Raw genomic sequence first — 26,782 nt, 5'->3', positions numbered from 1 at the left:
CAAAATCATATATGGACTTGCTCCCTCATATCTTTCAGATCTGATTTCCCCCTTTGTTCCGGTCCGAAGCCTTCGTTCTGAGAGCGCCGGTCTTCTGGTGATCCCAAGAGCCAAGAAGTGTTCCGCTGGTTCGAGAGCATTCTCCATCCGGGCACCAGTGCTGTGGAATGCTCTTCCCCCTGAGATCCATTCTGCAACCTCAGTGGAAATGTTTAAATCTAAGCTTAAAACTCACTTCTGCTCTATAGCATATGAATAACCTATACTTTTCGTGGACAATATCTGTATCATTTGTGATTGCGGCATCCTTTGCTGTCTGGTAATCCTGGAAGGGGGATACCACATGTGCGGTCTCTTCTCAAGGTTTCTTCATTTTCCTAATGTTGAGGTTTTTTGAGTTTTTCCTCGCCCTCATGTTGGTTCCAGATCAGGGGATGGTGTAATAATAGTCTGAAAAAATAGTGTAATAACCTGTGAAGCCCTCTGAGACTCTTTGTGATTAAGGGCTATACAAATAAAAATGACTTGACTTCACTTTAATAATAATAATATAACTTTCATCCCAAACGGTGCCTGTGACAGGGCAGTTAATGGTAGCAACACACTAGCAACACGCTCGCAACACAGTAAACGGGTCTGTTAAAAAAACATACCGTACTTGTAAAAATCACGGTAAACCGTCCTCATCTTCTTCCTTAGAACTGAAGCCATCAAAGTCGTCTTCCTCAGTGTCGGAAAGAAACTTTGTCATATAGACGTCGTCCCACGCTCCCGCAGCCTCCCTCGCGCTGTCACTGTCGCTGGAACTCTCATCCACTCCTGATTCTGTGCCCTCCTCTCCGTCGCGCAGCAGACCGGCTTTTCGGAACCCGGAGCCAAGAAGTTGCAGTCTTCCTCGGCGCATATATTCCACCGGTCTAAATCTTACCTTTTGTACTCGAGCGCCGATGGCGGCCGTTAGGAAAATTACATAAATTGGCCGCATCACTGAATAAGCCGCAGGGTTGAAAGTTTGGGAAAAAAGTAGCAGCTTATATTCCGGAATTTACGGTAGTTGGGAATGTGAAAGATCTCACAGAAACATCGGATTTCACCAAACAATCAGTTTTAAGCTCTGCAGTGTTAACCCAGGCGTTTTATCTTTGTTGTCAACAATCAAGTCATTTCATCATATGTATGCTTTTTGTTGCTGTTTTTTGTACAAAAATACCATCCGTCTCTTGAGGGGAGGTATGTCAGGATCTAGTAAGCTACCTTCCCCCAGAGGGGGGCAACCGGGTTTGGAACTGGACATAACTGAGCCCAATCTCCACACACCTATCCCCAATTATTCCAAGACTTCTTGGAGAGCACACTGTGTTGGGTCATTGCATTTGCTTACAACCATCCTGTGTTCTCTTACTACAGTTGGTTTAGTTTTTGTCTCTGGCTTCGACACTGTTTGTTTTGAGACCTGGTTTATTTTTTGTTGTTGTACCTGGCTTTTGTTAAGAAATATGATCTTTTGTTAAGTACATCTGCTTCCATTCCGGTTTCCATGCATTTGTATCCACCTCCGCAAACGTGACAATATGTGGCATTCACAGTATTCACATTACACGCTGAACATAGTGAGGACTAAACTCAGCTTTGACCTTGCTCCTCGACTTCTTAGCCATGTTTGTATATTTTTCATTTTCAGTGTTGAGACTATTATGATCCAAAAGTATGCATTCCTGGATTTTTTCCTGGGAACAACATTATCAATAAAACTTTGTAACTCTGCTGTTGTTACTATATGGTGTGTGACTGCATTATTCCGCTACTTAATAAATTGGAGTCATAAATGTCTGTGACCACAGTTTGGTGGATTATTCCGTATTATTCAAGTTGTCACACACAATCCTCGATCCTACAGCAACATTCATTGAAGGTTGGGCATGTTTATATTTACCTTCAAACTATAACTTAATACAGTTTTGGGGTCGACGTCGCAAGCATAGAATACGGGGATGCTGAATTGCTCTTCATGGAGATATTCTCACTACCGTATATGTTCACATCAATACCGAATTTACATCTATAAGATATAATACTAAAATAAGGGGGTCTTTTAACAGCATATATTAAGTTGTGTGTCACCAGTAGTGAATAGTAGGCAGCGTATGGGTAGGGGGACATGGCTTATACAGGAAGCCAAGAAATATGAAGGGTTCATTGCTTCCCCGGGTTGGTGTACATGTTTTCTTCCATTTTTATAATATGTGGCTTTTCGTTTTTAGGGGGTCGGCTTCTATGGAAGTATATATAGTAATTTCTAACAAGACAGTTTCTTTCTGAGTAACTTTTTGGTGTCAGTAATCCCACAAAGTCCAGTCAGTTGCTTGGTGAGTATGTCTTCCTCTCACATCTATTTTTTAGATAGTTATTCATCTATGTATTTTTAGTTAAACAATTTTATTAAATTATGTATTTTTAACAGAACCACTTTTTTGAAATATTTATGTATTTTTGTAACTCATTTCAAATGATTTTTTTATTCTTGAACGAATCATTTTTTTAATTCGTTACTTATCTGTTTAAATGCATAAAGAATTTGAATATATATAAAAAATATAGATATGTCAAAAAAAGCAAAAGACATGGCTTGTTTTTCAACAAAGATATAAAAGATGCAGGAGATACAATGCTTATTGTATAATATGATACTCATTAATTGTATGATATGATACTCATTATTTTGGTAAAAAATGTTTTTTCTCCAGTATTATTGTCTCACAGCTCTGCCTGTTAATGCTTAGGTCTGGCTCATCTTACACATACCCAAAATACATCCTGGAAAAAAATGGCCGCCACCAGGCTGTCCTTGCCCAAGAAACACCACCTTAGGTGGCGCTTCTACAACCCAGGTTAAGGGATCTGTGAACCGTGAATCTTGGTGTAGCTGTATTATTTTTTGAATGAAGTAACTACTAACTGTAACTAATTTGTTTTTCAATAATGCACCCAGTACACGATTGTATGGCTGTCAGCACTTTCCATGGCTGTAATCGGTTTGTGTTCCATTTCCTACAACTGCCTTTTACACAGCAACATATGCACATCCAAGGACGCAGTGAAGCGTATTTGGCGACATTTACTTTTATTTTGTCTTTCAACGACTGACAGGAACTGAACCAAAGAAATAAAATGAGAGTGCATGAAAGCAATGGAGGAAAACCAGTTTCTTCTCCTGTCCTACTAATTTAGTATAGAGAAATGAGATTAATGAGCCACTAATCCCCTCTAGTTTAAACAAGGACAATTCCAATCAATTTGAATGAAAAATTCTTAGTGCTCCCAAGAATCAGATTGGATCATTGTTTCATTTTTTTCCCCCTCTCAGTTATTACATCTGCAGTATTAGCAGCCAATAATTTATGTCTGACTTTATAAGAGTTATGAGACTTGGTGTAATTGCACATGCGACCACTGCAAATTTCCAAGGTAAAAAGAGCGTTATAGAGTAGCTAAATTTAAAAGGAAAAACGTCCATGTAAAATGGTTTCAATGTGTTGGCAGAAAACAAAACGTTTGCTCATTTTGAGCACCATTTTTGTCATGTTAATACCTTAAATATTATTTTTACATATTTTCCTAAAATGATTGTGAAAAGTCACATTAAAATTAAACAAAAATCTTAACAAGTAAATGTTTTTTATCATTTATTTTAAAGGGACACTGTGTAATATCTGCCCACCAGATGCCGCTGCACCGTACAGTGCAACAAAAAATGAGGGCTAAAATGCACAGGGAAGAACATAAACTATAGAAACTCAAAGTGACCAATCTTCACTTTTTTTTTGGTGTCCTGATTCATGATGTTTTCTGGCGGACCTTTGAGTAGCAAGATGGCAGATAATGACATCAGCTCCTTCTAGATGAGCCTTATGTTCAATAAAATAAATTGACAAAAATTAATTTAAAAAAAAAGCGCATGTTTAAACATTAGTTCATGTTTTTTGATTATTCATCAAATTAATATTATTTTTATTTTATTAACCACAAGGAGGCTCTAAACAATCCACAATTTCCCTTAACATATTTTAAAAAAATCCCCAATGCTTGTAGCTTTACACTGAAAAAAAGAAATAGTATGGTAAAATAAGAAAAAAAATAATGAATCAATTACTATCTACAATTCTGTTGAGAGATTATTTACTGATTTTTACTCCATATGTTTTATTTTTTTTAATCGACTACATTTTTCCTGAATGCTATAAAAAAGAATGCAGTAAAATAAGAAAAGTATTTAAAATCAAAGAACTATAATTAAAACTGACAACTGAATACCATTTTTATCTATATGCTTTAACTGCACAGACATAATTCCCACAATTTCTAAAAAAAGACAGCAATTTGAAGTTCTGGTGTTGGTTCGAGGTATTATAGGTTCATACTGTTACTTGAAGCCCTTTTAACTGCACTAAAGGCCTATTTGGTGCATTATTCTTTTTCTGCTAATTAGTGCAAAACAAGAACGATAAGGAAATTGTAGGAATGAAAAATGCATCATAACAGCCCAGAGTAGCATCATGTTTGCCAGATAGCTGTGAAGTGTGCAACAAGCCCAGAGGCTACTTTACACCCTGTGTCCATTTTGCACAGTGTAGTTAATTGACTCTTTATTAAGGCTAATGAAGTTTGTGTTCGCTTCACAAGAATCTTCCCATAACTTTGATGCAACTCTCCGTACAGTTACACAGTAGATCAAGGATGGGTAGAAAAAAGGTTTAACACAGAAATTATTCTCCCCAAAAAAAATTGGATCCAATAAAGATTTAGAGCAGCGGTAACCACACTTTTTGAGTGCCGGGCCGCATTGGGTTTAAAATTTCTGCGCAGAGGCAAGACCAGCAAGAATAATTTATTTGATTTTCATTATCTGCCTTATGGGGGCAGCACGGCGGCGCAGTGGTTAGCGCATGTGCAGCACAGTTCTGAGGTCATGAGATCGAATCTCCTGTGTGGAGTTTGCCTGTTCTCCCCATGCTTGCGTGGGTTTCCTCCGGGCACTCCGGTTTCCTCCCACATTTCAAAAACATGCATGTCAGGTTAATTGGCCGGTCCCAAATTGTCCCTAGGTGTGAGTGAGCGAGTGCGTTGTCCATCTCTGTGTGCCTTGCGACTGGCTGTCAACCAGTTCAGGGTGTCCCCTGCCCTCTTCCCTAAGACAGCTGGGATGGGCTCCAGCACCCCCGCGACCCTACTGAGGATAAGCGGTGCAGATAATGGATGGATGGATATCTGCCTTATGTTGATACTTGAAGAAGGGGAATAACAGATTACAGTGGAACCTCGGTTTTCGAACGCCTCTCAGTTCGGACAAATCGGCGTTCAACCAAAAATTTTGAGAAATTCTTGCTTCGCTGTTCGGTCAAAAAATCGGAGTTCGAACGCCGGTACGCCAGGGTGCGATGCTGAGCGGCGTACGGGTGTTTTAGCCCCTAATTATGCCTCAGAAGAAGGTCGGTGAAAGCAGGACAGGTGAAAAAAAAAAAAGGTTGTTCGTCCAACTATTGCCTTTAAGAAAGACATAATAGCTAAATATGAAAGAGGTGTACAAATTTCCGATCTTGCTAGTGAATACAGCATGGCTAAATCTACTATCAGTACGATAGTAAAGAATAAGGAGGCTGTGAAATCGAGTGATGCGGCTAAGGAAGTTAGCGCTATAAGTAAGCAACTGCCGCAAGTTTTGGAAGAGGTTCAAAAACTTCTCTCCCCACCGTCCACCACAAAGGTAAGAAATCCTATTCATAATCCTTTTTTTATTTTTACACGTTCATGTTAGCGTAATCTTTCGTACGGAAGATTACGATAACGCGAACGTACGATTAGCCTGGGTTAGCTTTGTTTACGTAAAACATTCAGGGTGTTGGAACGGATTAAAACGATTATACATTACTTTCAATGGGAAAAACGATTTTCGGTGATCGACCAAATCGGTTTTCGAACAGGGTTCTGGAACGGATTATGGTCGAGAACCGAGGTTCCACTGTACTTCTTTTTAATCCAACTGCAAGGGAAATTAAGATCTAAATGTCCCTTTTGTACTATATTCTATACCCTTGTACCCATTGCATAATCTTACTTTTGTGATCTTTATATGTTTTGGCACTTTGGAACTTATTCTCTTGACCTTGAAGGCGCTCGCCCCTGAAAACAACTCGAAATACAATTACTGAGCATAAACGTATAAAGATCACAAAAGTAAGATTTTATATTGGGTATAAGAGTATAGAATATAGTATAAAAGGCACATTTAGATAATGATTTCCCTTACAGTTGGATTGAAGAAAAAGTAATCTGTTATTCCCCTTCTTACATTTTATATGAGCCATTTAAAAAAACTAAATGCAAAAGTGCTTTTTTTGCACATTTGATAAATATATTGATAAATAATAGACAAAAAAACACCAGTTGGCACCAAAACATTCAGCAATCATTTACATAGTTAATATACATTATGTTTCTACCATTTAACCGTCCCATTGTCCTTGGATTAAAATGGCCTAACACTGTTTTGGTGAAAACCCTGAAAACCCCTCTTGAATTATTAACTTGAAATGTAATGACTTTTCATGGATTGGTCCCAACAGTAGAAAAGGTAAATGTTTTTTTTTTATTCACATATATATGTAAGCTGTATAAAAAAGTACTTTAAATGAAGAAAACACAAGGGTAGGGTGGGCAGGATTAAAAACCTTGATGGTGGTGTTAGCAAACGTGACTGCTAATTTCTATGAAATCTAATTAAAATTCCAAAAATTTCCAAAAATCTTCGAACTAACAAAAGTATTCAGAAAAAAACATGATTTCTGTCCATGCGTTACCTTAGGGCAGACACAAACATGTCAATGTACAATTTAGGTTGGGTACCTAGGCATCACTTTGTTAGCATACGCGACATATATATTTTGTTTTATAGAATAAAATACATTTGAAAAAAGCTTTTAATTAACTTAAATATTTAAAAATAGGATTTCTGTAAAAAATATATTTGATAAAGGTTTTTGAGTTTTTCCTTGTAGGTTTTAGACAGGGGATGGTGTAATAAGGGTCTGTAATGTGCAATAGACTGTGGACTGTGCAGCCCTTTGAGACTCCGTGTGATTAAGGGCTATACACGTAAACTTGACTTGACTATTTGGCAACGGGCCATAGTTTGCCCACCTCTGATTTTTAGGGCCTTGCCGAAAAATCAATTAATATGCAACTTGGCTGTTGCTCGTATGGAATTACGCATTGACTGTAGTCTTATATTGTCATACAACGCAGGATATTCGATTGCCCAATATTGTAGGTTTATTGCATTTTTAAATGATATATTTTAATGTTGTTTTGAATTGTAAGCAGTACCTCAATAACGTTGACATTTGATCGAAAACTGCGCAAAAATAATTGCTGTAGCCTTTTTTCAAATGAAGTAATTATGAGTTGAGTATTTTTGTACTTGAAAACATTTTTTCCTCCCGTGTCATAAAGCCTATAGTGATAGGAAAACCAAAAGCATGTGCTTATTTACTTGTTACATTCAGAAATAATATAGTGGACCGTTTTCATGTATTTAGAAATGTATTGTGAGACATTTCATTAAAGCTGCTTTGAAAAACACCCTGGATAAAGTTTATGCTTGCAAAAGAAAATAACATACACAAAGTAAAAACAAAAAACGAAACAATAATGTACTGTCCTTCTTAAATGTATTAGACGGTCACATGATGCATCAGGTTAACCATCGTTAGTCTGATACGACACTGGTACATTAACTGAAATCATATAATACATGAAAATTTGTGTTCCAATCAAGCAGTGTCCCAACTTAAGAGTTTTCAAAAAGAAATGAGTATATACTCTGGTTCCTTGAGATGCAGTTTCAATTCAACATAATGTAAATTGTCACACTGCATCAATTAAACCACCGTTTAGAAGGGCCTTCAGAGACAAGCCTCCCCCAATCAGTGTGTCGGTGTCTTCGCAGAGGATTAAAAATAGAAGAATGGTAGTTATATTTTACTATTTTGCTACATGTGTTTATGTGCCAAAAACATCAACTGAAAGACAACGCAACTAGCAGTCCGTGTATTTCACACCTCGGCCTTCAGAGATGGACTTAGGTAAAGTGTTGTTCGCTAACGACCCTGCTCTACCAGTCGGCTCTTTGAAGTGAACGACACGAGCCGGCTTCTTACCAATCAAGAGTCGGATGCCTTAGAAATGCTTTTTTTACATATTGTGATTGGTCAATATGCACGGCTGAAGTAAAGCTTCGTGTGTACTTTGGCGGCAAATAAAGCTTCGAGTTTATTTCAGGCTCGGCTATCAAATCAAAGTTATTCAGGCGAGTTCGGGAATACATAAGGGTTGGGTCGGGCTGAATTATTTAGGCCCGATCTTACCTCTGCTGTAGATTAAAAAAAAAAAAGTATGTTTTTATATGTTATATTATAATTCAGTAGAATGGCTGACTCCCTATTAGTGTGTGAGTGTGTGTGTTAATGGGTAAGTGTGACGCACATTGTAAAGTGCTTTGGGAGGTCTTCGTTGACTTGAAAAGCGCTGTATAAATGCAGACCATTTACCATTTAGAATAGATTTTAGACTTTGGTGCATTACCGCCCCCAGGCTGACAGTTTCTCACAACTGCAAAAAGGCCTTTTTGTCACCAACTTAAAATCTGATTGACTGGACCAAGTTTCATTGTCACTATGCTATGCTTCAGGAGGGCCTGGAGATATTATTGTAAAGGCCTCCAGAAATATTTCTGAGCCTGGCAACAACTAATAGCTGAAATGTGATTGGTTAAATGCCGAAATAGGAAAACGCACATGTGGAAGAAGAGAAACCAGGGGAAAAACAAAGAAAGGTAGCCGATAGACAATTTGAAATGATTTAATAAGTATTCATGGACAGAATATAATTACATCACATGATTCAGATATTTTTTTAAGCCAGCAGAGAAGGTCGTCCAGGGCCTAACGGCCCACCACTGGCAACTTGAAACTATATTTTCTATCGTACCAACTGCTTATTGTTTTTAAGTAAGTTGAGTCATTATCTACCAAAAGATTCTTGCAAGCCAAGTTTTGGGCTTGTAAGTCAGTGACTAAAATTAGGCAATCTCATGTCTTTGTAACTCAAGGCACTGCTGAAAATTAAAAATCAATTCCAAAATTCTCATTCCCTTTGACAATGTTGGATGCACACTGAAATTGAAAGACCGTGCCTGGAAAAAAGGATCTAGAAATGCTACGAGCATTTGTATATTTGTATTTAAAAAAAAGTCTTAGAAAAGGTTTTATTCTGACACGGAACGATAACCAGACATTACAGTAACAACGTCACAAAAAATGTGAAACTGCATACCAAAAACTATCACTAATGTTATGCTTTGTAAACATTGCGGTTACTGAACAACCGAGAAGAAACAAATAAGCACAAAATTTCACTCAAAGACCTTTGGGACAGTATTTCTTTTCAAACTTGGGAACGTCGAACTTGCGAAGGCAACCTTTGTAGTTCATGTAGCGGATCTTCCCAAAAACGTCTCTCTCTGCCCAGCCTTGGTCGTGGATGCCACAAATGGACCACATGCAGCCTAAACACCAACCAGAGAAACCAATAAAAAATGACAGCCGTTCGAGAAGTAAATCATTATTGCTCTCACATATAACATCAGACTCTCGCACATGCACTATACTTTAATAGTCACACCCAGGCACAAACAATAGTATACTCTCTCGGCCACACCACTATAATCTCTCACACATACTATAATACTCTTATACACACACTACTATACTCTCTCATATACTAATATACTCTCTCACACAGAATTCTAATATCACATACACTACTGTACTCACACACACATAGTACTTAAGACTAACACACTATTACACGCATTCACACACACTACTATACTCCCACACACACATACTACTATAGACCACTCATACACACTCTTAGGCACCACCATTCATTCTCACACACTATTAAAATTGCTATTGCTCTAGGGGTTTTACACAACTAGTATGCAATGCTCACTGATCTGTGTGTATATGTTGTACAATTCGATGTCAAACTTGAGTTGCTAAAAGTATAGTAGCGGGTATGAGAGAGTATAGTAGTATACACAAGAGAGTATAGTCATATGTGTGTGACAGCATAGTAGTGTGTGTATGATAGAACAGTAATGTGCGATGGAGTATAATTGCGTGTGGATGACCGTATAGTACCAGTATGAATAAGAGAAAAGTAGTAAGGATGTGAGAGTATAGCAATATGTGCGAGAGAGTAGAGTAATATGTGCAGAAGATTATAATAGTGTGCATCTGAGAGTATAGTACGTGTGAGAGAGTACATTACTGTATGTATGAGAGTATAGTACTAGTATGAGTGACAGTATAGTAGTGTGTATGACGTACCAACGAATCCATTGGGATCTTGGCCATCCAGCTCGTAGCGATCATTGAGGTAGAGGGCGATGGAGAGCGCCTCCTCTGGTGAAGACGTCCACTCTAGAATCTTTTTGGCCCAGTACATTCGCAGGAAGCCATGCATCTTGCCCTCAGATACCACCTGATACTAAAGGAAGAATAAGATATTTGGTTTGCACTCAACAACACTTCAACATATTCAAACATAACCTAGGTCATAGGAGGGTAAACGTCTTGAGTCGAAAGCCGCATTGCACTAAAAATTTGGAATAGGGCCCGGGCCTATGAGGAGGAAATTAATTATTGATTTAATACAGTCTGGAATCTGATACCTTGGCAATACTTGAAAAAAGACAGATCCAATGTTTCTCAATAAATATACTTGCAGACTTTTAAATGTCATATTCCATATGATTTTTGTTTAAACGGGTCATCAAATTTGTTTTCATATCTATGTATATATATCTATATATCTATATATATATATATATATATATATAATCTCATCTCATTAGCTACACCGCTTATCCTCAGTAGGGTCGCGAGGGTGCTGGAGCCCATCCCAGCAATCATCGGGCAGTGGACACCCTGAACTGGTTGATATATATATATATATATATATATATATATATATTGTCCCTTTTTTAAGCAATAAATTTGATAATATACATTAAAAAACAAAAATAATTTGGACAAGCTAGTTTTTATTTGTATTATATTATTTTTTTGGCATGAAATTCAATTTATATCTTAATAAAATATATGTTAAAAAAAGCAGGAATAGAAAAACATTTTTTTTTTGTTTTTTTTCCCCCAAGAAAAAAGGACCTACCGTATATAAGGCGTCAGGAACCTATGGCTTGTGAGCCATATTAGACATCTGGCTCAGATATAACATGCACATTTACTTATTGCTTTCTCACATGCGAAGCCGAATGAAGCACGTGCAAAACGGGAAGGACAATGAACATATACAATGTTCAGTCCTGTATATACAGGGAACAGTTTAAACTTCAGTTTACAGTCAAGGTGTCACACTAACAGACCCTGTTTTGGTTGTACATCGCTAAAGAAACTTAGTATGGAAGCTTATTAAACAATCTATGCTCACGTTTGAGACACTTTATGACGAAAACCCACGGAACAAACTTAACACCCAAAAACTCTAGCAACCCCCAGAGAAATTTGATTGGGTGAGCGGTAGGAATGGGCAGAGCTATACACTCAGTGCTTGCATTGCTTTGTCCCCCTCGCCCAGTGTCGTTTGCATCGAAGGTAACTATGTTATATTTATATTTTTACATAATAACTTTGCTCGCACCTTGTTTTGAAACCATTATTTAGGACAAAAATGTCGGTCAAATTTAGCCCCGATCTCTTAAGTAACCGAAGGAGGGAGACAAATTTTATATTGTATATTTATATGGGACCCAGTCTTTGGCATTACTATTATTTCATACATTTGATCAAATCATCAAATCTCACAACGCGAAACAAAATCTGCTGAAGAATTAGCTTCTGTCTGGAAAGCAGGTTTGGTGGTTAGGTTGAATTTCGTCCCAAAACACATGATGTGGGTCTCTCAAAAAAAATCTTAATATTTGTGCTTCTATGGCTCTTTGGGTCAGAAAACACTGACCTACATGAAGGGAGACTGGGGACAAAAGCGGCACCAAAACAAGTTTTATTTTTTCCATAATATCACATTGTTAATTTAAGTTGCTTTTAGACAAAAAAAAACAGAATAGTCAAAATCATGAGCTATGCAGATGTTTGTTTTGTTATCTGTATTAAGAACAGTTTCAAGACTTTGCACTTGAGCAAATATAACAGCTTATTATTGGAAGATAATTTAACTCTCCTGTTATCTTCGGGTCAAAAAGACCCGCCACTGTGTTGTTCAAAACCCAGAAAATAAATCCCCTAAATTATATTTCATCTAACTCTAAACCTTGTGTTTCTTAGATTGGTCCCAACAGTCGAAAAAAAAAATCTGTTTTTTATTCACATTTCGATGTAAGCTGTATAAAAAAGGACAAATATGGTCCTCAAAAAGGAGGACAACGTGAGGGTTAAGCAAAAAACCCAATCTGGACCCAAAAAGTTCCCTTATGTTCGTTATTGTTATGGTAAATCTCACTTTTACCGTTTTTATCCGGCAGGCTGGATTAAAAAGGTCGACTAGCCGTATGTGGCCCCTGGGTCGCAGTTTGCATAGTTAGTTTTAGGTAGTTAAAATATATCTTGCCACCTTGTATTTTAAATATCCCACACATATATAAAGAAAACCCTCACTGATGTATCCAACAAAACTGCAGTTCTTACTTGACAAAAAAAATTCTCTATGTATAAACCCCTAAAGGTTTTTATAACTGAAACTTTTGTAGACAGTGGCAGCTCAAAAATAAACTTTTTGTTAACTTTATTTCAAATGGCTTGGCAGACGTGCCAGGGACACAACCATTTGCAAACAAGCAATTCAAACGTTTTTATTGTGTGAGTGATGCAGGGGTTCATTCAAGTCGAATTGTGGCAAAGGAAAAATACTATCAAGCACACTCATACCTATCAGAAACTGACTGTGTATTCACCACCAGGGATAGGCAAATAACAAACACAAGCCTTATTCTTAAGATATCAATTTCTCGCTGTAACCTGTCAAAAGAATTGAAAAGTGAGATTAGGAACTTATTTTAAACTAATCTTACTGTAAAATCTTGCCTTATCTAAATGTAATTACATTTTTTTCTCCAAGCCACAGTCATAACGTGCAAGTACGATGTGATACCTTTGTAGTTTTCTTCTTCGCCCTTGATGTGTCTAGGTCATGTGTTTTTGGATCGTGTGTCCATTCAAGATGGCGATTACAAAGGCGTGCAGCTATTTACTACTGCGTGAAAAAAAGGAGGATGATGGTTGCATAACATAGATGTGTCTTTGTGGGTTTTTTTTTCTCTAGCGGAGGTTGCAGCAGAAATAGACTAAACTGCATTTGCTTGTCATCGTTCCTCTGGGATTAAAGGAAACCCCAGAAACCTCGCGTTGACGCCGATGATACTTTTTCATAATAAACCTTACCAACACAATGTAGTACTTACACAAAGCAAGACAGACTATGTAGATTACCGTGACAGTATTACTATTGTACGATGTTGTGGTCGTCTGCTACCAGTGGCCGAGATGATCCGGATTAGAGGCAAAATGGGCAAAATGAGATTAGTCAGTTTAAAAAAATGTTTTGTGGTGTATAAAAGTTATCAAATGGCGTTCACAATTTGAAATGTTAAAAAAAAACGTATGAAATTCAGGGAAAACGTATAAGTTAAACAATACGCGATCTCCGTGACTCCTTTTAATCGTCATGGCACTCATAATAAACTCTTATTTATCTTATTACTATGTGATTAACGGGCAGCACGGCGGAGCAGTGACTAGCGCATGAGCGGCACAGTTCTGAGGTCATGAGATTGAACCTTCCTGTGTGGAGTTTGCATGTTCTCCCCGTGCTTCCGTGGGTTTCCTCTGGGCACTCCGGTTTCCTCCCACATTCCAAAAACATGCATGTCAGATTAATTGGCCAGTCCAAATTGTCCCTAGGTGTGAATGGGCGAGAGAATTGTCTGTCCCTGTGTGCCCTGCAACTGGCGGGCAACCAGTTCAGGGTGTCCCCTGCCCACTGCCCGAAGATAGCTGGGATGGGCCCCAGCACCCCCGCGACCCTACTGAGGATATGTGGTGCAGATAATAATGGATGGATGGATGCATGTTTGTTTGTTTAATGTTAAATTACTATTTTAATATATTTTAATAATCAGAAAGATTTATAACTATTTAGGGCTCACTTGGATGCTTTTGGGAGGACAGGAGCGGACCAATAAATGTTTTATTATTTCATATCGGGAAATTGTGCTTGACACACGAGCAATTTGAGCTACGAGCACAATCCCGGAAGGAATTAGGATCCTGTGAAAGAGGTACCGCTGTAATATTTTTTTCGCTTGTGCATGAGGTTGTACCTGAGCTGCGTTCCACAGCTTGTCGTGTGTCTTTGCCTTCTCCAGCTGCTCTCTGGTGTACAGATAAGGCCTCTTGTCCTTGGCGTGATCTTGCAAGGTCTTTCGAGCCCATTCATAAGCCCCTGGAAAAATAAAGCATCAACAAAACAAAGAAAAACGGGTGAGTCTACCAAAGTGCTTGATGTGCTGATGGTATGAACTCCATTAAGCTTAATGTCTCAAATATTTCACAATGAAGAAAGTCAAGTCATGTTTATTTGTATAGCCCTTAATCATTTTATATATATTATATTATATACCACAGCCATATCCCCCCTAGTGGGAGGTGACTAGAGTCATTGAATACCAGATTGATTTAGAGGAGGGGATTCCCAGCCCCCTCGCTCAACCCAACTGAGGTGTTGGGAGTCATTAGGTGACCAAACCCCCCAATTCCAACCCCTAATGCTGAACGCCAAGCAGGGAGGCAACGGGTACCAATGTTTTTAAGTCTTAGGTATGACTCGGCCGAGGCTTGAACCACAACCTCCCAGTCTCGGGGCGGGCGCCATACCCCCAAGGCCACCGAGCTGGCACCCTTAATAATAAAGAGTCTAAAAGGGCTGCACAGATAAAAGACTATTGCAAACTACAGACTATTATGACACCATCCCCTGATCTAAAACCTACACGAGGGCAAATAATAAACAGATATTGTCAACACAAAATATAGGTTATTCATATGCTATAGAATAGAAGTGTGTTTTAAGCTTGGATTTAAACATTTCCACTGAGGTTGCAGATGATCGAATCTCAGGGGGAAGAGCATTCCACAGCCCCGGATGGAGAACGCTCTCGAATCTGCGGATCTCTTCTTGGCTCTTGGGATCACTAGTAGACCAGAAAGTATTCTAGGTTGAAGGTTGACTTTTTTTCTACTTCTTTAGCAAATTTAAGATTAATACAACAGACTTGTTTCCCATTGAAACCAAGCCTGACACATTTTCTTTGGGAGGGGATTTTTTTTAAAACAACCAAAATAAATCAATTTAAAAATCTGAGCTAAAACCACTATTCTGTAATGTTTGATTTGTTACATTTTTGAACGGTTTTGTATTTTGAAACAAATAAAGATATACTGTATTTGCAAGGCTATAAGGCACACTCAGAAAACCCAAATCCGTTTGTGTGCTTGGCTGACGTTTTTTGATGTTTACAGGATGTTCCGTGGCTTTTCATTACGAAATGTAACAACAGTGAACATAAATTGTTTATTGAGCTTCCATATAAAAAGATACAGTAAAGATGTACACAAAACAGGGTAAATTAGTGTAACACCCCGACTGTAAACTAGTTAAAACTGTGCACTATATATATACTAGGCCAAACCATCAGAGTTCCGTGTTGCATTGGCTTTGCATGTCATGAAGTGTGCTTAGCTCGATCCAAAGTCAGAATGACGTAAAGAACTTTTGCACGTGGCGGATTTATATCTCCGAGCCATACGTACTCATGAAAGGAGCCATATCTGGCTTGCGAGGCATAACTGTCTTGGGCTGTAATTGTCTATAAAGTTCCAAGACTTTAACTTACCTTGCACGCTGTCGTATTTCTCATTATAGAAGCAGAAGTTGTCTGTCAGCTCCCTGCGAACTACGAGCTCTTCGATGAAGGGCGCTACCGATTCGCTTGCTTTCTTTCCTTGGCGTTGCACTGTTATGGCCACACGCTGGGCAGACAGGTGTCCTTAAGGCATTAAAAATGTACACAATCACATGGTGAGCACAATAGATGGATGCTCTCTAAATAATGCATTTGGGGGAGGGCAAATATTTACTTTTTTGGTATGCATTTGTAATTTTTATCTAAAATAAACAACCAAAACAAATAAATCATGTCTATGAGAATATTTTCTAAGCGGCATCGATATATATACGGTACTTGAAGTTGTTTGGGTTTTGCTGGTCATTTTGTTTTTTGAAAAAAAATTGTGAATATATTCTACTATTTATGGTTTTAACAGCACAATTATTTCATTCAATAAACTTAAGAAGTGTAAATTTTAACTTTAATGAGTCAGGGCTTGTAATTAGGGAGGGATGCTGGGTGCTGAAGTCAATAATAAAAAAATAATACACGTTTATATGATATCTCATGTATTTTCCTTAATATTCAAATACAAATGTTTTTTTTTTTTAAATGAAGCAAATTTTGACCACTTCGAGGTGCTAAATAACACACAATTTCCATTTGAAACGACAGTGGAAGAGGTCAAACTATACCAAATAAAAAAACTATTTCTGTAACATGGCTGCCTTTTGTGATATGTTCAAAACAAACTGTGGTTAAAATGGCTTAACTGTAGAAATGAAAACTGGGAAATGCTTTTGCCACGTGGATGTAAACGGCAGGCACTTCTCACTTCTTGGTGATACGCTGCTGAGATCAATGGCTCTCTTGAGAAATCAATAAAAGAGTACTGTGACAAAAGCAATCCAGCAGTTGAAGGCTTAGCGGCAGCAGCAGGATCATGTGGGAAATTGCCACACGGCTGCATTTTGGATGGAAGCAGCAGAGTCCACGCGACTTTGGCCAAGCTTGAGATCCATTTACTCAGAGTGTGTCTTTATTGAGTGAGACCCTTTCGGAAGCACTTAAAGCTACATGTGCATGGTTTCAATTTTTTGAATACTACGGTTGGTCGAAAAAGAAACTTCATAGTGGAAAATTTGGTTTTAAGAGTGGTAGGGAACAAATTGAACTCGTACCGCAAGGCAGAATACTGTGTACATTTTTGCAATTATCTTAACCCCAGAAAAAAGGTAACAAAATCAACTATTTATGCGCCTTCATGTTAAGCAAGTACGATTCAGAGTCAAACTGAACAAACATGTGTACAAATGAAATCATCAGCCTTGAGGGCTATACTGACCGAAACGGATCCAAGGGGAGAGTTGGCTGAGTGCAGCCTGGTTGGGATCATTACGATGAGTGCCAAACAGTTTGAGGCGAACGTCAATGAAGGATTCCAACATGGCCATTCCCGACTCAGCGCCAGGCTGGGCCCACTCGGGAGCGTCCACAGTTTTGTCTATCTGCAGGGAGGCCAGGGTTTTGGACCAATCCACTGGCTGGAAGAGGGAAGGGCACACAAAAAACAGTTAATTTGTTGAGTGTTATAATAACATTAACATATCCGTTATTGTCATTGTCATAAAACATTATAAGCATTATTTACCGCGAAAACAGATGTGGCACTCCAGGAAAAATATTTTAAAAAGACTAAAGAGAAAAAAGAGAAATAATGCTAGGATAAAAAGGACAAGATTTACAAGTTAGTGCTTGTAGACTGGCTTGGAAGGATGTCAGAAAGATAAAATGAAAATGCAATAAAAATAGTGCAATGACACTAGCAAAAACATTTCTCCAGAGTAAGAACTGAGAAATAAAATGTAAACCCACATAGGCAAGATATATATATTTTTTCCCAGTCTCTTGTGCTTTTTTTGGTTTGCGATAGCCTTGGCGAAGAATATGTCACTGAGCTTGTTAGTCATTTTTTTAAGGGATCTGTAGCATCTGCCATAGAGCAGAAAGTCCAAAAGGTGGTGGCCAGGGTGAGAGGAGTCCATTATAATCTTGTTGGCTCTGCTGCGGCAAGCTGGCAATATCCACTAGAATTGATAGAGAGCAGACGACGATTTTTGGAGCTGTGTTGATGACTCAAAGTTTTTCTGTTGCAGCTGTGCTTCCATCATACCACATCATGATGTTGTATACCACACCATGCTCTTTGGCTCTGTAGAAAGACGCCAGCAGCTTCTGTTCCAGGAAGTTTTTCCTCACCACTTCCAGGAAGTGGAGCCGCTTCTGGGCCTTTCCTACCAATGTTCTGGTCTTGATAGACCAGGAGATGTCATTGGAGATGTTCATACACAGGGGTTTGAATGAACAGATTCTCTCTCCACACACTCCATTCATGATAAGTGAAGATCGGTCAGTGTTTTTCCCCCTAAATCCTGAGTTTTGTGGTGTTCTCTAGTTAATTTTTCGAACACGAAATTGTCAGGGTCTACCATACAGTATACACCATCTCAAACCCATCAGAAAAGAGACCGACCAAGGGAATTTGTCAGATGACTTAACAATTGTGCTTGTGAAAAGTCAAAGGTGTAGTGGGTAAATGGCAAAGGTCTTAGCACACATCCTTGGGGGAATGTTAGGAGACGTGGTGAGCAAGTTTCACAAACAGTGTGCAATTAGAAAGTCCATAATTCAGCGACAGGTGTAAAAGGAGAGCCCCAGGTGGTGAATTTCTCGATCAGGATCTTTGTCATGACTGTATTGAACGCAGAGCATCCTCACATAGATTCCCTTAATCCAGGTGGCTGCTCCAGGCTTAAGGTAATTACAGTAGAGCGATCTGCCCTGTAGCCAAACTCATGAGGGTCCAGTGTTTGGGGTAGAGTCTTTTATGTGCTGGAACACAAACCTCTCAAAGCACTTCATGACCACAGGCATAAGTGCAACAGTTATGTAGTCATTAAAGCCAACCACTTCTGATGACATCCTGGGGCTAGGTATGAAGGTGGAGGTTTTTGAAAGGATGGAATAGTAGCCTGTGACAGGAGCTGGATGTAGCGTGTGGTGAATACCACAGACAGCTGGTTAACACAGACCTCAAGTGCCATCCGAAGTACTCCACTAGCTGGCTTTATAGTTCTCAGCACAAGTCTAACTTCATGCTTTTGAAGTATTGCAGTAAAAATGTTATATATTTTGTTTGGTTAAAAAGATGTACTGTTACAAGCATGGATGTTCCGATACCAGTATTTCAGACAGAAACCAATGTCCATCCTCAACTCTTTCATAGTACTTAAAGATAATGATTTTTTTTCTAAATTAAGTCATACTGTTAGAATACCAACATAAATTTGACCAATGAAGCTAAGCCATAATGTTAAAATCAGTTATTAATTCAAGGAAAAAATATTTTGAAAATATTGACAAAATAAGTCAGAAGACATGATAATTTACAGCAACACATCAAGCCCTAGAAGAGCTATACTATGAGCCGATTCCGATATTTTCTGAAATTCATAAAAGAGCCGTATTAATAGTTAAAACCTAATATCTGATCGGAACATCCCTGGTCATTATCTGTGATTAGTGACAGTTAAATAATGAACAAGGGTTGCTTACTGTGGCCTGCTTTGTTGCTGTGTAGGGATGCTTCTCAACCCCAGGAAAATCAGTGAGGAATTCTGGTAAAAGTTTTGTAATTTTCCCCCTGATTGTCCTGGCAGCATATTCAAGTTTAGGAGATGCTATCCAGCAGGGAACAATATTGTGGGCATCGACCTGTGCAACAAAATCGGAAGCACATTAAACAACAAAAATCAGGGAAAACATATAACGCATTTCATTCCTTATTTCCGTTTACCTGAATGAGTGGAACATCATCAGGAAGCGCTTTTTTCACATCATCCAAGTGCTTCAAAGGCTCCCTCAGGGGTAAAAAATCTGTCACGACCGCCCCAAAGCCTTTTTCAGAAACAAAGCCAGGCACTACTTTGCTAGCAGAGCCTTGCAGCAAATGGAACTGAATGTCTAAAGATTTGCATTCCTGTTTAACAAAAGAAAGGACGATTTTCTAAATTGTCCCTTATTGCTTATTTGCAATCACTATCTACCTTGGTCATATCCCTCAAGAGGGGTGACCGACAGCAAGACACACACATACAATAACAAAGAAAATAAAAGGGAAATAAATAGCAAAAAAAACAACACACAAACATTTTTAGACCATGGCCAACCCAATTGCCCAAACACCCAAACAAGTTAGGCACCTCGGCACCCAAGTTGGTCATGCTTTCAGCCCTCCAGATCAACATGGGACACCAGAAAGTGGCCATGTCACTCGGGTTAGGGTGACACAAAACACTCTTTTGTTCAACAGCAGGGCCCGACAGCTTTCACTGGTTTACCCCTGCCGCATCATACGGGTGCCCAGCCCATCCTTAAGAACGCGTCCACAATCCCACTATCCTTTCACAACACCTCTCCACTTTTCTATAACCAACAAGAGCTCTAGCTTCCATTATATTTAGACCTCTTTCCTGTAGTGCACTTATAACACCATCCATCCACGTCAATCGCGGCCTTCCTCTTGGTCTCCTTCCATTGACTTCTGCTCTGTAGATCCTCTTCAACATTCGCTCCTCATCCATCCTCTCTATGTGTCCAAACCAACCGAGTACTCTCTTATCAACACGCTTGCTCAGTTCCACGACTACTCTAGTTCTGTCTCTCACAATTTCATTTCTCAGTCTATCCAATCTTGTCACTCCTAACATAGTCCTCAAACACTTAATCTAAAAAACATTCAACTTCCTTCTTAAATCTGCGTTCAGGCTCCAAGTCTCTGCACCATACAACACAGTCGGCACAATCACACTCTCATACAATCCCCTCTTAACATCCATACTCATACTCTTGTTGTTCATCACTCTCCTCAGGGCATCCAAAACCTTGCTTCCTTGACTCACTCTGTGCAATACCTCACACTCCATTCCACCAACTGCAGCCACATCACAACCTAAGTACCTAAAGCTTTCAACTTCTTCCAGCACCTGTCCATGCAACCTGATTTCTAACGTCATGCCCACTCCATCACGTGAACACTTCATCACCTTACTCTTCCCAACATTGACAAATAACTTACGCCACATACTCTTCCAAACTCCGTTACCAACCTTCTCAATGTTTCCTCAGAATCAGCCACAAGCGCTGTGTCATCTGCAAACAACAACTGACTTACCTGCCACACTGTTCCACTGTTGTCCATCATGTCTACACCTCTGCCAAATACTCTTGCATTCACCTCTCTCACCACACCATCCATGTACACATTAAACAGCCATGGTGACATCACACACCCCTGTCTCACACCAGTCAACACAGGGAACCACTCACTCGTCTCACTCCCTACTCTTACACATGCTCTGCTGTTCATATAAAAACTCTTCAATGCTTTCAACAACTTTCCACCGACTCCATACATCACCATCACTTGCCAAAACGCCTCTCTATCAACTGTGTCATACGCCTTTTCCAAGTCCATGAAAGCCAAATAAACATCCTTACCTTTTGCAAAATATTTCTCACACACTTGTCGTACTGCAAACACCTGATCCACACATCCTCTTCCTTTCCTGAAACCACTCTGCTCCTCCATCACCACCTCATTCGTTCTTTGTCTCACTCTCTTAATTAAGACTCTTCCATACAGCTTACCCGGCACAGACAACAAACTGATACCTCTCGAATTGCTACAATCATACTTATCACCTTTACCCTTATACAATGGCACCATACATGCACTACACCAATCAACAGGAACCACACCACTTAAAAAGCATACATTCAACAAGCGTACTAACCTGTCATTCATAGCTGTCCTACCTTTTTTCAGGCATTCAGCAGTACAACCATCCAACCCAGGTGCCTTCCCCCCTTTCATTTCTTTCACTGCCTCTTGCACCTCCCATGTTTCCACAGGCTTCACATTTAAATCACCCAACACGGGCATTCTCTCCATACCATCGATCGCCTCGACTCTCACTTCTCTCCCATCCTCCACATTTAGCAACTCCTCAAAATACTCTGCCCATCTCGTCCTGACTGCACTACCGCTAACCAGCAATCTATCATCCATATCTTTCACTTTCTCTTCCTTTCCAGACTCACTGTTTCTTACTCTTTTCACTTCTTTCCAGAACACTTTCCTCCTTTCCTCAAAGTTCACTCCTATCTTTCGACACCATTCATCATTTGCTTTTCTTTTCGCTGCTTTCACGTTTTACTATCATGGGAAAAATGTAATTTTAGCTGTATTTGAAATTAATCAAGCAAAAGAACTAAATTTCATAGGTGTACCTTTTCAACTTCTTCCAGTCCTTTAAGCATGAAGCTGTAATGTCTCAGTGTGGACAACTCAGATTTTGGAACAAACAAGCAGAAGCAGATGTGCAGAGGCAGATTCTTCTTTGTGGCAAGGCGTTGGGCGTAGATCAATGCCCAGTTATCTAAAGGAAAACATATCCTCATACAGGGAGTGCAGAATTATTAGGCAAGTTGTATTTTTGAGGATTAATTTTATTATTGAACAACAACCATGTTCTTAATGAACCCAAAAGTCTCATTAATATCAAAGCTGAATATTTTGGAAGTTGGAGTGGGGCTTTTTTAGTTTTAGCTATTTTAGGAGGATATCTGTGTGTGCAGGTGACTATTACTGTGCATAATTATTAGGCAACTTAACAAAAAACAAATGTATACCCATTTCAATTATTTATTTTCATCAGGGAAACCAATTTAACAGCTCAACATTGACAAATATACATTTCTGACATTCAAAAACAAAACAAAAACAAATCAGTGACCAATATAGCCACCTTTCTTTGCAAGGACACTCAAAAGCCTGCCATCCATGGATTCTGTCAGTGCTTTGATCTGTTCACGATCAACATTGCGTGCAGCAGCAACCACAGCCTCCCAGACACTGTTCAGAGAGGTGTACTGTTTTCCCTCCTTGTAAATCTCACATTTGATGAGGGACCACAGGTTCTCTATGGGGTTCAGATCAGGTGAACAAGGAGGCCATGTCATTAGTTTTTCTTCTTTTAGACCCTTTCTTGCCAGCCACGCTGTGAAGTACTTGGATGCGTGTGATGGAGCGTTGTCCTGCATGAAAATCATGTTTTTCTTGAAGGATGCAGACTTCTTCCTGTACCACTGCTTGAAGAAGGTGTCTTCCAGAAACTGGCAGTAGGACTGGGAGTTGAGCTTGAGTCCATCCTCAACCCGAAAAGGCCCCACAAGCTCATCTTTGATGATACCAGCCCATACCAGTACCCCACCTCCACCTTGCTGGCGTCTGAGGCGGACTGGAGCTCTCTGCCCTTTACCGATCCAGCCAAGGGCCCATCCATCTAGCCCATCAAGACTCACTCTCATTTCATCACTCCATAAAACCTTAGAAAAATCCGTCTTGAGATTTTTTTTGGCCCAGTCTTGACGTTTCAGCTTGTGTGTCTTGTTCAGTGGTGGTCGTTTTTCAGCCTTTCTTACCTTGGCCATGTCTCTGAGTATTGCACACCCTCTGCTTTTGGGCACTCCAGTGATGTTGCAGCTCTGAAATATGGCAAAACTGGTGGCAAGTGGCATCTTGGCAGCTGTACGCTTGACTTTTCTCAGTTCACGGGCAGTTATTTTGCGCCTTGGTTTTTCTACACGTTTCTTGCGACCCTGTTGACTATTTTGAATGTAACGCTTGATTGTTTGATGATCACGCTTCAGAAGCTTGGCAATTTTAAGAGTGCTGCATCCCTCTGCAAGATATCTCACTATTTTTGACTTTTCAGAGCCTGTCAAGTCCCTCTTCTGACCCATTTTGCCAAAGGAAAGGAAGTTGCCTAATAATTATGCACACCTGATACAGGGTGTTGATGTCATTAGACCACACCCCTTCTCATTACAGAGATGCACATCACCTGATATGCTTAATTGGTAGTAGGCTTTCGAGCCTATACAGCTTGGAGTAAGACAACATGCATAAAGAGGATGATGTGGTCAAAATACTCATTTGCCTAATAATTCTGCACTCCCTGTATAATAATAATAGTTACTGTAAAGCAGGTGTAGGGAACGAATGACTCGCGAGTCAGATATGGCTCCTTTAACGACATAGAAACCTTCTTCGCGACTTTTCAATTTTAGTATAAGCGAAACCGAACCAATACAGACAGCTAGTCTTTTGGTCCAAAATATATAGACCCTTTAATTTGTTTGTAAACATTGTTATGTATCTGGTGAAGCGGGGCTTAGCCTGGAGGCAAAACAATACTTGCGCTGGACAGAAGACCAAAGAAAAGAAAGCTGTCATAGCTGCTAGTCTTCATCATGTTGTGTGTTTGTGTGCCAGAATAGGAGAGAAAAAACGTTAGTGATTGTAAATTGAAGTTTTACAGGATACCAGCAGTGAATTGTGCATTACAGTGAAAAGATTGGAATGAGGCACTCATTAACAATGCCTCAGTCCAATCTTTTCGTCTATTATGACACTGAAATACACACTGTACACTTATGAAGTGCATCAAAAATCAGCGATGAATCACGAAATTTTTAGATTTACAATGAACAAAGAAAAACAAGAGTAACTTAGAACTTTACACGCTAAAGTGACACCTGGCTTCCTTTCTGGCACTCATCAAAAATGCCTTGGCCCAATCTTTTCTCTTTAATGCACAAATCTCTTCATGGTCTTTGATCAGGAGTGTCCGCTGAGATCCTGTAAAATTACAATTTACGATCACTAGCAATTTTGATTTTGATTCTGGCACACAAAACACAACATGATGACAACTAACAGCTACAGCAGCATTCATTTCCTCTGACTTCTGACCAGTGCAGAAATTCTTTTGCTTCCAGCTTCAATCTAACGGCTTGTGTGACATAGGCTTAAAAAGTGTCTATAGAGCAACATTTCAACTGCAGTTTACAGTCACGGTGTTACACCAACAGACCCCAACTTGGCTAAACGTCTCCAAGAAAAATATGTATTTGGAAGCTCACTAAACAATCTATGTTTACTGTTGAGACACTCTGTGATGAAAACCAACCGAAAAAACAGTAAACATCCGAAAACGCCAGCCAAGCCCCCAGAGCAATTTGATTGGGTGACCGGCCGGGGTGGGCGGATCTCCACACACACAGCACACTTCCCTAAATGCATCCGTATCCTTGGCAATAGTTTGTAAAATTTTTACAAAAAAACTCTGCTTGCACCTTGAAACTGTTATTTACGGTCAAAATCAGCCATGACTATCTTTTGAAGAGTCTTATTTTAAGGGGTATAATTGTTGATATGGGAAACAGGCTCTGGCATTATTATTATTTAATAGATTTTATCAAATAATCAAATGTCACACAGTGAAATAAAATGATCTGAGCGGGTTTTGTTTTTAAAATATATGCCTTGGCTCTCTGATAATAATATAAAGATTATTTATATATATATATATATATATATATATATATATATATATTGCTTTCATGGCTCTTTGGATCAAAAAGGTTCCCGACACCTACTGTAAAGGGCCCCAAAATACGGATGTTTGTATGGTACCTTGAACTCTTTGGTCCCTCAGCATCCAATAAAGAACGCCTTTAGAGTCTTGCTTTACTTCTTGCGTGTCTGTTATGAATCGAACACGTTTTTTGTTGACTTTCATGTCCTGATTGTTGGACCTGTTTTGCTGGACAAGGTCTTGCAACCAGCCTGGTTCTTTTTTGCTTTCCGGTGTGGAAGCTGATTTCTGGTGCTTGGCACTGGGCGCAGATGCACCAGCAGATGTTGATTTGCGCTTTTTGTCCGACATGATGTTAGCGAATGATTTCGTCAAGTAGGAGACAAATGAGCTGTGAAACAAGAACATACAGAAGATACAAACCACACAATGCAGACATTCAGAACAGTGTTCACTAGTGTGCCGACTTACGTTCTCGAAACACAATGCTTCATACACTGCAAAAAAGGGGGTGGAGGGGGCTTAAAAACACAGATAAGAGGTGATACGTTTTAAAAATGATCGCTGCAATTTCAATCGAATACCGTGAAGGCACAAGAGTGTTTGGGTTTAGCTAAGCGCTTACGAAAGAAACGTGACGTCACAATTTTGTAACACTGGTCCCCGTTCCATTACACACGACTCGAGTTATTTTCCTTCAGTAAAATGGAAAGAAAAGACTGACATGGAAATTGTGGATATACAGGAAAAAATACAGGGTGTGCATGTTTTTTTACGCAGACAAAGTGGATTTGAACTTTATGAACATGTTGCTGCATATTTTTCATGTCACATTTTTAAAGGTACGGTGTGATATTTGACCACTAAAGCGCCAATGTGTTTGATGTTGTGCAACCAAAAACAACGGCTAAAAAGGACAAGGAGGACTAAAAACTATGGAGACTCATAGTGACCAAAACACAATATTATCCTCCCTCGCTTTCTCTGCCAAGCTTTTTGCAAAGAAAAATGGTAAATGGTCTGCATTTATGTAGCACTTTTCAAGTCAATGAAGACCCCCCAAAGCACTTTACAATGTGCTTCACACTTACCCATTCACACACACTCTCACACACCAATAGCGCCATGCAGCCATACAAGGCGCCGACCTGCTTATGTGGAGCATTATTAGGGTCTCAGTGTAGAAAACGCTAAAAGAAAAACAAGAAGAGGAAAACGGTAAAAAGGGTGATTAAAT

The 26,782-nt window shown here is 39.3% G+C and overlaps 1 protein-coding gene across 1 annotated transcript; it reads right to left on the bottom strand.

Moving 5' to 3' along the window:
• Nucleotides 1-8,897: 8,897 nt before the first annotated feature.
• cpdp (CPD photolyase) lies at nt 8,898-26,197 on the bottom strand. The gene is made up of 10 exons (XM_088334962.1): nt 26,017-26,197; nt 25,644-25,936; nt 22,394-22,542; nt 19,899-20,081; nt 19,658-19,816; nt 17,388-17,586; nt 16,049-16,201; nt 14,477-14,598; nt 10,449-10,608; nt 8,898-9,619 (listed from the first exon to the last, which is right to left on the bottom strand). Exons 1-10 carry the CDS (start codon nt 26,037-26,039, stop codon nt 9,471-9,473), a joined length of 1,590 nt encoding a protein of 529 aa, XP_088191088.1. The 5' UTR covers nt 26,040-26,197; the 3' UTR covers nt 8,898-9,470.
• Nucleotides 26,198-26,782: the final 585 nt, after the last annotated feature.

The sequence above is a fragment of the Urocampus carinirostris genome, chromosome 1, assembly GCF_059441175.1.
Source record: "Urocampus carinirostris isolate Australia breed hairy pipefish chromosome 1, RoL_Ucar_1.0, whole genome shotgun sequence".
In the NCBI taxonomy this organism is placed as follows: domain Eukaryota; kingdom Metazoa; phylum Chordata; class Actinopteri; order Syngnathiformes; family Syngnathidae; genus Urocampus; species Urocampus carinirostris.
This window is presented reverse-complemented; position numbering and strand designations above follow the sequence as displayed.

Bases quoted from the DNA above. Each gene is read 5' to 3' on its own strand.
- cpdp (XM_088334962.1), bottom strand. From the start codon at position 26,039: ATGAAGCATTGTGTTTCGAGAAC. The intron at 16,202-17,387 runs GTCAGTATAGCC...TAATGCCTTAAG, and splicing joins CTCCCCTTGGATCCGTTTCG to GACACCTGTCTGCCCAGCGT. The intron at 14,599-16,048 runs GTAAGTTAAAGT...TTATTTTTCCAG, and splicing joins GAAATACGACAGCGTGCAAG to GGGCTTATGAATGGGCTCGA.